This window comes from Electrophorus electricus, chromosome 7 (genome assembly GCF_041902795.1).
Source record: "Electrophorus electricus isolate QZ-2024a chromosome 7, ASM4190279v1, whole genome shotgun sequence".
NCBI classification, from domain to species: domain Eukaryota; kingdom Metazoa; phylum Chordata; class Actinopteri; order Gymnotiformes; family Gymnotidae; genus Electrophorus; species Electrophorus electricus.
The window spans coordinates 16,323,042-16,337,234 of NC_137503.1; the positions used below are offsets into that span (position 1 = coordinate 16,323,042).

The 14,193-nt window shown below is 38.5% G+C and overlaps 1 protein-coding gene across 4 annotated transcripts in view; it reads right to left on the reverse strand.

Annotated features, from left to right (window-relative positions):
• Window positions 1-14,193, reverse strand: part of ripor3 (RIPOR family member 3) — a 33,815-nt gene that overhangs the window by 18,585 nt on the left and 1,037 nt on the right. For 3 of the 4 annotated variants that reach the window (XM_027005017.3, XM_081717536.1, XM_081717535.1), the window contains exons 2-4: window positions 2,121-2,237; window positions 541-690; window positions 146-224 (exon numbers count right to left, since the gene is read on the reverse strand). In XM_027005017.3, the coding sequence (XP_026860818.2) occupies window positions 146-224; window positions 541-690; window positions 2,121-2,218 (327 nt within the window). In that variant the 5' untranslated portion in view covers window positions 2,219-2,237. Of the gene's footprint in view, window positions 1-145; window positions 225-540; window positions 691-2,120; window positions 2,238-14,193 lie in introns of those variants that run through there. The other variant, XM_081717537.1, reaches the window with a different exon arrangement.

The window sequence follows — 14,193 nt, forward strand, 5'->3', positions numbered from 1 at the left end:
AATTCCAAAACTATCCTACTACAGAGAGATGACATTTTAATTGCAAGAACTGCATTTCCCAGTGTTGCTGACACACTAGCTACTAGAATAAAAGGTCATGAAAGAACATGGGTGGTGAGGAACGTGGGTGGTGAAGCTGCCTCACCAGTCTTGAGTTTCTTTTTGTGTTTCTTTGCTGTGATGAGAGGAAGTCCAGCTCTGTCTGATGACCTTCCAGGTACTCCCTACGAGTAAGTGCTGTTAGTACCATTTATTTCATTTGTTAATGGCATCTATAGTGTCTGTGAACATAATAGTAACACATGCATGTTCTCTGGAGAGAGACCCCTAATACTGAATTACACCCAAGTGTGTAATTCAGTATATACATTTTGCTAACCAGCCTTATGTATATTCTTTTTTATTGACACAATACTCATTTTCAATAAACAGTTAACTATTAACAATTAACTATTCATACTTTGATTTGTCTTATCAGATCATTGAAATGGCATTGCATCAGAGAAGCAGCTTATGTTGAACTTGGTGTTTAAAACCTACTTAAGCCCCTTCCTTAAGGCCTGGAAGATTCTGTCCACCTGCTCAGGCTGCTGTCCCCAAATGCTCCCGGCCATCCGAGCAGAAGGTGGGATTCTTGGCGATTTTCCTACCAGAACTTTGGTGCGTAGAGAATTGCGAGCTGAAGACAGCCTTTAAGGAAAAGGAAAGAAAAAAACTTGAGTTATAACAACCTACTGCATGTGCTTCTGTGTGGCAGAAAAAAAAGCTATTACATAAAAAAAACAAAACAATACATACTCTTCAGTATCCATTGGGACTAACATGCACTATGAACAGCCCTGCAGTAAGTGAAGAACTCAACAACATAGAAACATAAACAAACTTTTCTTCCCAGGAAATGCATTCCTGAGTGTGGCTCTTGGGTTTAGTAGATGACACCAGCCCTGACTGTCAGAGCAGAATGTACTGTCATTGATGTTTTATAACACATTCCCCCTCAGTGGAACATGAATAACATGCAAATTCTCTGGTAGCACTAAGGGGGCTCCACTCTATACCTTCGGATTTACACATATATACTCTGGAAACCTACAGTGAAAGCGCTTGCCCTCAGGCGATGACTGCAATAACAGATATCAATTATTTGACTGGGCACAGATGTTAAAGTACAGTAAGATACAGTGACATATCTATGGCAAATCATCACACACACACACCCATGCATACTATTGCTCTCCCCCACATGTGCAGCTGCAAGTTATGTAAGTTATTAGTGGTCAGGGTGGACTGGGGCCTAAGGAGATTACCCATCATCTCAAGATCTTCTCTTCTAGAAATAATTACCACCATTGATAATAATTATTTCTTCTAGAAATAATCCTCCTCTGGCTGATATTAATAAGAATTTATAATAATAATTATTATTACCATTGGTAAAAATACTTATTATTATTATAAATTAATATTATTATCATCGGCCTGAGGAGGATGGGACCCCCCTGTGAGTCTTGGTTCCTCTCAAGGTTTCTTCCTCATGCTCTAGGGAGTTGTTCCTTGCCACTCTCACCCCTGGCTTGCTAACTGGGGGCTTGGACTTGGATATTTGTAAAGCTGCTTTGTGACAACATCTGTTGTAAAAAGCACTGTATAAATAAATTTCGAATTTTTAGAATTTTGAATTACCATTACATAACAATGCTAATTCACAGCAACTTGCATATAGTTACTAGTGTGACAGTATGTGTGGTCACTAGAAATTGAACCCATGACCTCGTTACTAGCACTGTGCTCTACCTGCTCTACAAAAGCTCACAACCAGGTTAAGTTCACCACCACAAACTATAGCACATCATTTAGTGTGAGAGATTTTATGTTCTGGTCTATTTTGTTTACTTTTGTTTACTTTGTTTTCCAATTTTATTACCCTCCACACACACACACACATTATTTTTCAGTGTTAATTTGATCAGAAGTATTGGTGAGCAAACACTGATAACATGACTAAACATGAATAAACACCAGACAATGCAGAGGAAAATGGGTCCACAGAATTGATGTGAAAACCATCAAAGGTCCCTAAGTGCATCTTCATTTCCAAAGACACACACACAAGCACTTGCCTGCGTCGGCTACTGAGTGTGTTGACTCCAGTGAAAGAGCGACTCCTCTGCACCACCCCACCTTCACCTGGACAATCGAATTGCAACTTCACCGACATCCCGACATCCCCTCTCAACCTGCAAAACATACACACAGGGCAAGGGGTCACAAACCTGACCTCATGTGATCATATTTGTCTTGATACAACTCATTCCTTTTATCCCTGTAGAAAGCAATTCTCTAAAGTAGAATTAGATATATTTTCTGCTGCAGTTACTTCTGGAAATGCTAACATAACGTGATGTGATATATGGGTGCATATGTTGAAACATGTAATGGGTATAATAGAAAATATGTAAGTTATAACATGCAATAAGCAAGTTATAAATATAATATAAGCAAATAATAAATATCACAACAGTGGTTATTTGGAATTGTCTCTCATTCTCTTTTCCTCTTTTGTTCACTGTTCAACATGACATGTCTGGATTCAATCTTCAGCCTCCTACACAGGCCCATAATTTCTTTGTCATGTGTGCATGCATCTCACACATGCACACACTCAAACCCACATGCACATGCTTGTGAGAGTCATCATTTCATCCACTAATCAGACTATTCCTTAATGGTGGTCACACGATGACCTCAGCCATATTTACCCCCATTACTTCGCTCTAATACATCTCTCAGACCTGGATCAACAATCACCGGAGTATCTAATTTTTGTCTAGATTTTGTGCATCATACTGTTGTTACTGCTGGCATTTCCAGGCTGTGAATATAGCTTTTACACCTGGCTGACCTAAAGAACTGCTGTATCATGCTGTGGCACACATGAGAGAGTGGGAGAAGGATAAGAGAAGAAAACAGGAAGAGAGGGAAAGAGCAAGAGATGGAGAGGGCCAATAGAAATGGACAGGCATACAGGACATAATGGAGAAAGCAGAAGCAATTGTCTCCAAAGCTGTAACTCACATTCTGTTTTCTGCAACAGGACATTTGTGGGACACTATGTCAGACTGTACAGAAGACCAGGGGGTGGGGTGTGGAGGGGGTCATGTGACAACAGGTAACTAGCATCACAGTAAATAGCATCCAACTGGGCCATGTGGGCAGAGTTCATGTGATTTTATAGGTAACATTTAGAGTTACATTTAGAATTTGGAAACCTACAAATATGGTTTTGTTCCTGGAATATGTTGGTTTGTATTAAAGAAAGCTGTTCCACATAAAATTGAAAATGCACTGATATAAACTGATATGTAGATATGTTTATGAAGAGAACACATCATACCCAAAGGTAAACCCCTGATAAACCCTTGAACTGCCCAGATAATATCATTAGTGTCAAAGCTTTCAAGAGGTACCACACACAGAAAAAGACACTGGACAAGAACTGATTCTTACTTATTTGAAATATAAGTCACTCAGAAGATTTGAAAGAATGAAGCCTCAAATTCACAACATGCAAAGCAAGCACTCACATAAAAAATACCAGGTGGCTTTCAGAAAAGGCATTATGATGAACTGTGGCATGACATATAGCTGTGTAGGTCCAACCATGTGTTCAAGTTTTGAACCTCCCCTAACCTCACTAAAGCAAAAGTATCGAGACCAAAGCTAATGGCAGTAAAACATTACATGCCTGAAGGTGTAACCACTGAGAACAGGGCATGTTTCTGTCCAGGCAAAAAAAATAGCCTTGTAAATGTAAATTTACTTGCAGACTAATTTGTACTTTAGAGACAACAATGACAGCTTTACACTTCTGATATGAGTTAAATAAAACATCAAAAGCACACCTACCCTATCTGACATATGTATACAATGTAGAAACAATAATATATGCTATTATAATATATGTATATAAAACTTTGTGCACACATTGGCATAAGTATTGAATATTTACAGACAGCAAAATGAAAAATCTCAACTCCAATTCTCAGTCAAAACCATGTGTCATGGCATGGCCCCCTGCTCCTAGACTCCTCCCCATGTCAGTGAGATGTCCTGTTGATGTTTGTCATTGTGTGTGTATGTGTGTCTACCTGGCCACGCCCTTCCTTGTTATTCAATTATGTGTTAACCCTGTCCCTTATCATTAGCGTGTATATTTAAGTGCTTCCGTGTTAGTCAGTCTTTGTCTGTGTTTGATCCCATGTGTTCCACACATTACTTATATTGCATATATCACAAGTGTTTCCAGTGTTGTACTGTTTGTTTTAGTGTGTTTTATTTTGGCTCTTCATGGTTGTTTTGTTCTTGTTTTGTAGTTAATGAAATGTTCTTTGTTATGGAGAATTTCCTCAGCATCTCATCACACCATGTAACTCTGCTAACTATGAGTGACTATACAGAACACAAGCAAACAGACTTACATCTTTCCTCTGTAACTGTTGATATTAAAAATGATACCTTGTACATGGTGTTCATTGCTAGCAGATTACTATTGCACACATTGTCTTAATAAACATATCACCATTTTTCTTTGCTTACATCATCTCAAGGCCCTTGAGACAAGTCTTTATTCTTGCGTGTTCTGACTTAGCTGATGTCCTTGTGTATGGAGTGTGTCAAAGAGGCTGCATAAACAATGTCTGATGGACTTAGTGAGATAAGTTAAGTTTGGATGTAGTGATAGCATCCGCCGCAGGAGCCTAACCCTCACGATGGGATGTGCAGAAAGGCTTAAGCAGGGCAGCCAACCGTAATATTAGCACAGGGATCATGTCCAGCAAGTGAGATGGTTGTGAAAAAAAAAAAGTTTTTTCCTTTGTTTTTTGGCAGGATGTAGAAAAATAGAAGTGGGGGATCACTGTTTGTTAGATGTGATTTAGATCGATGTGTTTGCTATGAAATCCAACAAAGTTGGGGGAAACTGGCACATTCCTTGCATTGTAGCTTCATGGCATAATCTGTCATGGTGTGAGTGTTGACAGTTACTGATAAATTAATAATTAAAAAGGGCAAATATTCCCAGAAAGAACAAGATTACCATTGATCATTTCCATGGGGGACTAATGGGCTAGAACCCATGGTGACTAGACCATTGGTCCACAAGAGACAATTCTCAGAAAAATTGCTCTATGATATTAACATTACACTAAGAGTTAGTTCACACTGTTTGTCAGTCTTTTTTGAACTAAATGGATTGTCTGTAATAATAAATCACCACTTATAAACTGGTATAAAAGATCTTTTCATGAGTCTTTACAGCACTGCATTGAAATGTCTTATTGAACCTCCCATCCACTACAGAAGTGGTGTCCAAATCCAGTTCTAAAGTGCCAGAAAGCAGCATGGTTAAGTGTATCCAGTCATCTGGCCCTTTGTAAAGTTGGACTGAATGTACTGGAGCAGGGAAACCAATAAAGCCTCAGAGGCCATAGACCTCCAGGACTTGATGTGGACAACTCTGCCCTGCAGGGCCAAATGAAGAAACTATATCCAAAGATTTTTATTATAAGAGCATTACTTAGATTGCACTGTTTACTTCTGCTATTTGAGGGTATGTTTTCAGCCTCCAGTGTTTCTAAACCTTAAACAATTATTTAAAGCAAGATGTATTAAGTACTCCATAACAGATTTTTCCTTTCTCTCTTCCACATGATTGATAATGTTCTCCTGCATGTATTAGACACAAGAGGACTGAGATTTCCATAAGGTTGCCGAAAAAGGATTTGAGGCATAGTTTTAATCTGAGGGAAGTGTGCACAGGGGAGAGTTAGTCATGAATGAACTCTGCCTCCCTCAGAGAAAGTCGCTGAGTGCAGCTCTTCCTCTTTCTTGCTCTCTTTCTCTCTCTCTCTCTCTCTCACACACACGCACGCAAACACCAGTGGAGGATGCACAATAAATGTTAATAAGATAAATGAAATATTACCAAGTGCAAATTACTGGCACTCTAGAATCAATCTGATCAAATCTGCCATGTTAAAGAATGGCATTAGTACATGAGGGAGTAAATAAAATGGGAACTGTCATTTGTCTTTGGCTACATTTATTTGCCTGTGCATTTGTAAAGTAATGGAACCAGTAGCTGATGCAGAAGAAATCTATGGTCTCAATGTGTTTAAAGGATTTTAAAAAGAGATTAAGAGAGGAGTCTGGAGTGTGGAGAACAAACATTAATCTTGCAGTGTGTGTGAGCATACACACACATAAACTACACTTGGCTGGACCATGTTTGGCCATGATAGATGACAGAAACATGTTTTAAAGCAAAGCACTGAAGGGTCCTGTAGTGTTTGGGAAAGTAGGGAAAGAGAAAGAGAGAGAGAGAGAGAGAGAGAGAGAGAGAGAGAGAGAGAGAGAGAGAGAGTGAGAGAGAGAGAGAGAGAGAGGACCATGAGACAAAATGTTGCCTTGGGAGAAATGGAATTTGACAAGGTAGGAAAGAAACTTTAATGAGCTTAAAGCAGATGTGCTTAAGACAAACAACCTGGAAACAAGGATGAGAGTATGTCTATATCGTTGCCATCTGTGTACAATTAAAATCACTTTAATTTGCTATGATAGTTATTCTTTTTTATCATGTAAAATTAAGGTTAATATAGTACAGTTAGCTTTGACAAACATTGACAAAGGACTGTAGAAGAAGAATGTACTCTTTGTATCCACAGGCAATTTTTGTATCCAAACTTCAGAAACTTCAAAACTGACACTAATATTAACAGAACAAAAGTGCTGATATACTTCATAATACTGAGTACCAGTAGCTTTTCTCTTTTAAGAACTTTGTAAATGGATAAAATCATATTTTCTATTTCAGGAAATAATATCAAAACACTATTTACCAATCATTTCTACCTGCAGAAAACTTATTTAGAATTATTTAGAGGCGGTCATTCAGAAAGAGCAGAAAAATAATGAAAATATATATATATATATTAAAAAAAAAAAGAACTGTAAAGTAACTAAAGCACAATTACAAAGGCAGCAGTCATATTAGCCATACAGAGCAAGCAGTCTGTGTTATCTATTACATAGGTGTGGAATCAGGAAAACAAAACTTGGAACTTTGAGCAATCGAGAAATAGTCTGATGAGTATCCTTCTACTGTTTATACTTTATCTGTGTGTGTTTATAACTGGAGAAAGCCAAAGTAAGTTGTTAATTATGATGGCAGATTCATAACAATATGGATAGCCAGCTGATGGGAGCCATAATGTCTGTTAACTGCTCTGCATGGTGGCATAATACCCAATCAACGTGAGGCCATTTTACAAGACCAGCAGCAGCATATAGCACAGTGTTCCCTTCAAGATGTTCCCATATTTCAACATGACAATGTTGCATACACGTTGTCAATCAAATTCAAGCGTTATTTTCATGGACCCAAGATGAAGATAAACACCATCCCCTGTCATCATCATATCTTAACATCATTACACCTTTATGGGACTTTCTAGTTCACGGACTGCAGTGAAGCAGACTCCCATCTCCCCTATCCTTCAATGAACATGGTATTATTCTTCACACAGAATTCACGGCTTGTATGACAGCATTCCAAGAAAGTGGCAGTGGCAGCATTCTAAGAACGGGCACTGGTAGCTTAGTGTTTAAGATTCTTGACTTTTAATTGGAAGGTTGCTGGTTCAAGCAGCACCACTGCCAAGTTGCCACTGTTGGGCCCTAGAGCAAGGCCCTTAACCCTCAATTGCTCAAGTTGTACTTAATCACAATTGCAAGTTGCTTTTGATAAAAGTGTGAGCTAAATGCCATAAATGTAAATACTAAAGCTTGTCTAGATGGAAATGGGGATCTTATTCCTTCTGAGGCAGCCTTTCTCATTATTATATAGGTATTTCTGATATTATGACTGCCTCTGAAGCATGTTACTATATATATAAGGGAGACCGGTGTAAGATGAGCCAATGGGTAAGCTGATCCACTGCCTGTATCTGGGCAATGATACACAATTTTTGACAAATAACCTTAAATTTAGTTTGCACTCTCCATTTCCAATTTTGTGTGGACAGAAGAACCATGTGAATGAAATGGTAGGCATATTTTTCATGAATATATTTTTAGCATATCAGGTATAATCACTTTCACATAAGGTAATTTCTCTCAGTTTAAAAAGTTATCAGATATGTTGATGAACTGCCAATGTATAAAAACGTGATTGAATTGAAGTGTAGCTGTGGTTTGCTAGACTAAGAATTTTTCCCAAAATGGTGGCTGTGGAGTAAACTGAGCCAGAGCCTTGGGGGTACATTGAACCGATGCTCCATCTGACCCCTTCAGGTTTACATGAAGTTAAGCTTTCAAAACTGTAGACAAATTAGTCATCTATATTTATTTCATGGACTGCAGTACAATTGGTATGATGGGGGATTTAATTATTAATACAATATTTGGAATTATACTTTAAAATCTGGTTAATATAATAGCTAGTAACTGTTTTCTCTTATGGATCGACTGACCCTTAACATGGGGCAGGTTGAGGGGACAAGATTTAAGTTAGGTACACTACTAAGGCTTCATTCAATGGCACACATCCTGTACTTGTGTTATATGCAGTAGTTTTATTCCTTTGTCATATTACCTTGGCTATAGGTCAGCTTAAATAAAAAATGGCCCACCTTCCCCTACTTAAAATTTCCATCTCAGTGGAGGCCTGGGAGTTTGAGGGTGCAGCACAGTAATTTTGCTGCTCCTAGGGGACACACTCCTTCCAGACCAGAACCGTACCACTTGCTTTCCCTGCTCGCAATCACCTGCCTTCTGACAGGAGACACCTGCTGCTCATTAACATTAACAGGTTTGGAGGGACAGCGCTGCACATTAGTGGACAGAACCACGATCGTCTGTTGGTGTAATGCTGCTCCGATCTTGGAGACTACCTAGACTTGTCATCACTACTTCAAGGATTATGGATAATAAAGAACATGTTAGTTCAACCTCACCTCTCGCTTCCTCAGTGCTGCCCTCGTCACATAAACATCTTGACCTTTTTATGTCTAAAGCTTGTATTCATATTGTCTGAAGTTCTATTAACTCAAAAATATAGTATGGATATTTAAATTTGTTATGTTACAACAACAAATTAGTTTTTATACTGAATCATTCTTGTACCTGGCACCTACTTAAATGTTCATGGCCTGTTAACTTCACCACATTAGAGAGGACCCATGATAAGTATCTATTGTGCTGTATTTGTATTTTGTAAATTTTGCCTCTGGTTGTCCACAGGTGTCTCCTGATCAGGTCCTTGAAAATGTGCATTTACAGCTACACATATGATCTGGCCCAGCTACACAATAATGATGAAGGCTCTGATCACTCAACCTGTGGAAGGGAAAATGGCTGAGAATGATTTCCTTGTGTTTAGCACACATGGCTTTGTATATATTTGCCAAGGGACATTTGGCTTTACTGCTCTCTCATAATGTATACAGTCTTTGGTATGATGCATATCTCTTTGTGTGTGTGTGGGTGGTGGTTGTAGAATCCACATAAATCTCTTAGAGATCGGGAGTAATTCTTAAAATCAGCTTTCCGCCATTACAATGGTCCACCAAAGGCTCATGCCCTGGTACACAGTCCAGTCACACACTCATTTCCATTCTCTTTTTCTCTCTGTCTTACACATGAACACAAAGGGGAGGCACTCTCATAACATAAAACATTAACATAACATAAAAAACATACATAGTCCTTCATTTACACTTCCAGAGGTTGGTATGTTTACATTTTAAGTTTGGGAAAAATAAGAGGCTTGGTATGTTCTATCCAATGGGCATTCTGAACAAATGAAGCTGGCTCAATATCTTATACACTTAATGACTACAGCAGCTTACTCTCCATAGTTAAACTGCCTTTTTTCAATAGTGTGTTTATCCGAACCTTATTGTTGTGTCTTGTTTGCAGTTCCCTTGTTTGTGTGCCTGTGTTTTGTTTTTGACTACATTTCAGAAAAAGGTATGTTAGCCTTCACACTATTAGGATTGGGACAGTTCTTAATCATGGGATATTAACTTCCTTTCAAAGTAATGGGGAAAAGGAATCCATTATTAATGCTGTCCAATCTTCCTGTGTGTGCTCTCATTAACTCAGCGTTTCAAGGTCTAAATGACAATGCAGTCTTTGACCAATCTTTGATTATTGTTCAGAGTGTTCACATAAATGTTCAGTTTTAATGAAAGTACACTCTAAACGAAAAACTAAACAAAACAAAATAAAATAAAGGGCTTGTGGCTGGATAACTGAAATATTCCTTGAAAAGACCTGGCTTGATGCCCCCTGGTGGACCCAAAGTGTATATAATTTGTGTCATATATAAAACAATCCTTGTTTGCTACAGCATTTTATTTATAATTATATTTATAATGTTCTTGTCAAATCAACAGCTGAGATATATTTGATAGAATATTTGCTGCTGCACAAGGCAACATTTTGTCTCATGGTCTTCTATCTGTCTCTCTCTCTCTCTCTCTCTCTCTCTCTCTCTCTCTCTCTCTCTCTCTCTCTCTCTCTTTCTCTTTCTCTTTCTCTACTTTCCCAAACACTACAGGACCCTTCAGTGCTTTGCTTTAAAACATGTTTCTGTCATCTATCATGGCCAAACATGGTCCAGCCAAGTGTAGTTTATGTGTGTGTATGCTCACACACACTGCAACCAGAGAAAGGTCAGGTACTTGAAGCTGCACTTGAAGCATGTACTTTTTTAGACCAGCTTTTTTGGTTATTCTCAAAAAGCTACCAGTGTAATTTTTCATGCCCCAGAATCTGAATTGTATTGGGGTAATTCTGTACTGATACCTTCAAGTTGAACTGAAACTCAAACTGGAAACTCACATTAGAAAGAATGTGACAGCCCTTATAGATGTTTTTTTTTTCCATATGATTTGGATGTTTGTTTTTGAGTAAGGAGTAAATCCCTCACTTTTATCTTCTGGTCTGTGTCCACCTTCCTTTAAGCACCTAGAATTGAGAGATTTTTACTTTGGGTTCATGTCTGACGTGCAAACCGTTACTTTCTTTCATACTTCCTGCACTTCTTTCCTTTGTTTTGCTTGTGTAAACGAATAAAGCACAGTAGAAATGCAAGGGGGGGGGGGGGGTGCATTGGATACGTGGGTATTTCAGCAGGGTGTACCACCACTGAAGTCACCGGGTAGATGTTACACAAACATGCCCTTGTCTTGCGTTCTCCTTCTCTCTTTCTTCATTTTTGTTCCTTCCAAAATCCATGTCATACCCTCAAAAATACAATCTTTGACCCACTCCAATTTTGTCTGTCCATAAAAAATGTAAATATTTAACATGTCAGATGTGTAATCTCATATCTGATTGAAATACAAGAAACAAAAGCACATTTCACCTCTAACATTTAGCTTTCACATTTGGTACTCATCCTGTTTACAAAGACGTGACCTACTAATGACCCCATGGTGGATCTTACTGTTGGAATGACAACTTATGTACATGCATGGACCAGGACACACACACACACACACACACACTCCGCACGCACGCACGCAAGCCCTTCGTAACCTCTGAATCCCGTAAATTAACCAGTGCTCTACTTCTTTCCTAACATGACTATAGAGGGCCATATGTTGCTGGAACTCACAAAACCATGACGATATCGTAGAGTTCCAGGATTGTGACTGTTTCTATGTAATGAATTTTGTGTCTAACATCTAACTGTATATGTCTGACCCTCTGCTCTACAGAGTGAATGTTCTTGCTGGCTCAGTTTCAACCTTTGGCTGTATTTTTTAATTTTTTTTAAATTATCTTGAGATTATTGAAAAGATTAGACTTAGAATTATAATTAGAATATTTTATTGTCATTGTTCAGCAGCACAACAAAATTAGATTGCAGTACCCGATAGTGTTAATGTTACATAAAATATTACCAGTAACAAGAGGAAACTACAATGATATAACTGTAAATTTACAAGTTACAAAAATTTACAAAAGCACAAAGTATTGCACGTTTGTGATTGCGATCTGGTTGTGAACAATTATTGTACCTTGGTTTCGTATTGCACATAGTGAACAGTCATTAAAAGATGCATCTAACAACCCAGACAGGATAACAATATTGTGTATATGAGGAATCTCAGTTAACTGGGATATTTCATTCAGTTTACACACACAGTATAAAAATGCATGCACGCACACCAGACAGACAGACCGGAATTCTGGCCCCAGACAGGTTTGCTAAAGCAGTTTACTTGAATCACATAAGGGTTCTGGTGTTCCCAGTTATAGAACCTTCCCTTATTCCTTACCAGACTATGCAAAAAATGGTGTTAGACTAATAGGATACACAATCCACTGTTATTTCTCATTTGATGCAGTGTCAGTGTATATCAATAGTAAAATCTCCAAAACAATTGTCCAAAGCACGCTTTAGGGCTTGAGATAGAGGTTGCCAGATACATATACGAGTAATTGGCTTGTTCCTGCCTGGGTATGTGCTATCTGTAGAAAGCCACAGATTCAGCTTGAAGGGTATGACAGTGTGTGTTAGAGGTAGATAATGTCTTGCTCTTCTCTCTCTGCCCCTCATACTACACGCGCACACACACACACACGCACGCACACAGGGAAAGAGAGAGAGAGAGAGAGAGAGAGAGAGAGAGAGAGAGAGAGAGAGAGAGAGAACATAAGCAGAATGGGAGAATGTGATAAAACCCTCTGAGGCCTGAAAGTAATTGAGATTAAATATGACAACCTACCTCAATATAATTTGGTGATATATTAGATATATGATCTATGCTTTGAAGTTTGTTCACAACATTAAAGACACTTTCATAATGTCAATGTAAAACATGACAATGTGTTGAACAGTATGTCCAAATGGAGTTAAATACCCTTTCCACTACAATGAACACAATAGTTTAAAGACCATTTCAGGAACTGGCCAAACTTCTTAACGCCCATTCCAGAATTAGCTCAGTGTTTCTAACAGAAAACATATATTGAGATTTTAGAAGAAACACCATTCTGGAGGCCTGTGATGCAGGAGAACTAAAAACAACACTCTGAACTACACAGGACCCTGACTGGAGCATTAACAACGAAAAACCCTAACCTAATTCCCATGCTGTAATTAGGAGGACATGAGAGAATTTATGTATGTATTTGACTCCCAGGTAGTACACAGATCAATTTATTATTGAATGGGAAAGCCCCATCAACTCACCCAGACGCAGAATCAGCTATGTCAAATATGATTCCCAGCAGGACTGTTTTAAATGCTCCCAGACACAACTAATTAATTGGACCAAATTAAATTAGAGCTGAAATGCAGGCTTTTCTCAGGCAGAGATGGAGAATGAGTCACCCATGGAAAATGCACTGGCCAAAATGGATATGGAGAGTCACTACTGCCAACACCCTGTGGCCTACTTAAATACATTAATTCATGATAAAAGTGAAAGTGGAATGCCATCATTGCCATTAATTTATATCTTCAAGCAAACTGTTGCAATTTCTAATCCAATTCAGTATCAACTTCTAGCTACAAGCATCAGGTCCATGGTCTCTGAGTCTTTCACAGGCATTTTGATGCATGACAAGACTATAATACCTTACCTCAAGCTCCAAAAAATATTCCTCATAGGATGCCATTGTTTGCATTTAGAGGCACAGATTCTTTAATGGAGTGTTTCTCTCCATTCACTTGGCACAAAAGAGAAAAGAGAGAGGAGAAATGGGGGGGGGGGGATCCTTATACTACATGGCGACATTCTGCCTTTTTTAAAATAGCTCACTTTTTCGAACTTAACATTTCTAATACAGTCATGTAATGTGCAATTCAATTTCAGATCCCTACAGTGGAAGTATACGGGAGAGACAGAGAAAGACAGAGAGAGAGAAAAGGAGATGCATAAGCATGAGTGGATGGAAGGATGAAATAAGAAGCTGAGAAGGTTTATGACAGTGAAGTGTAAATTGAAAAACATGGAGAAACATGCTGTCTCAGGAGACTTGCTCTTTGAAGGTGAGGGAACCTATGTTTTTTTGTTTGCTTGATTTTTTTTCCCCTGCTAGTGGTGGTTTGAATTAGAGCATAACCATGAGCTCTGTTAGAGGGCAACTGTCATCTTGGGGATTGTATACCATGGCAGA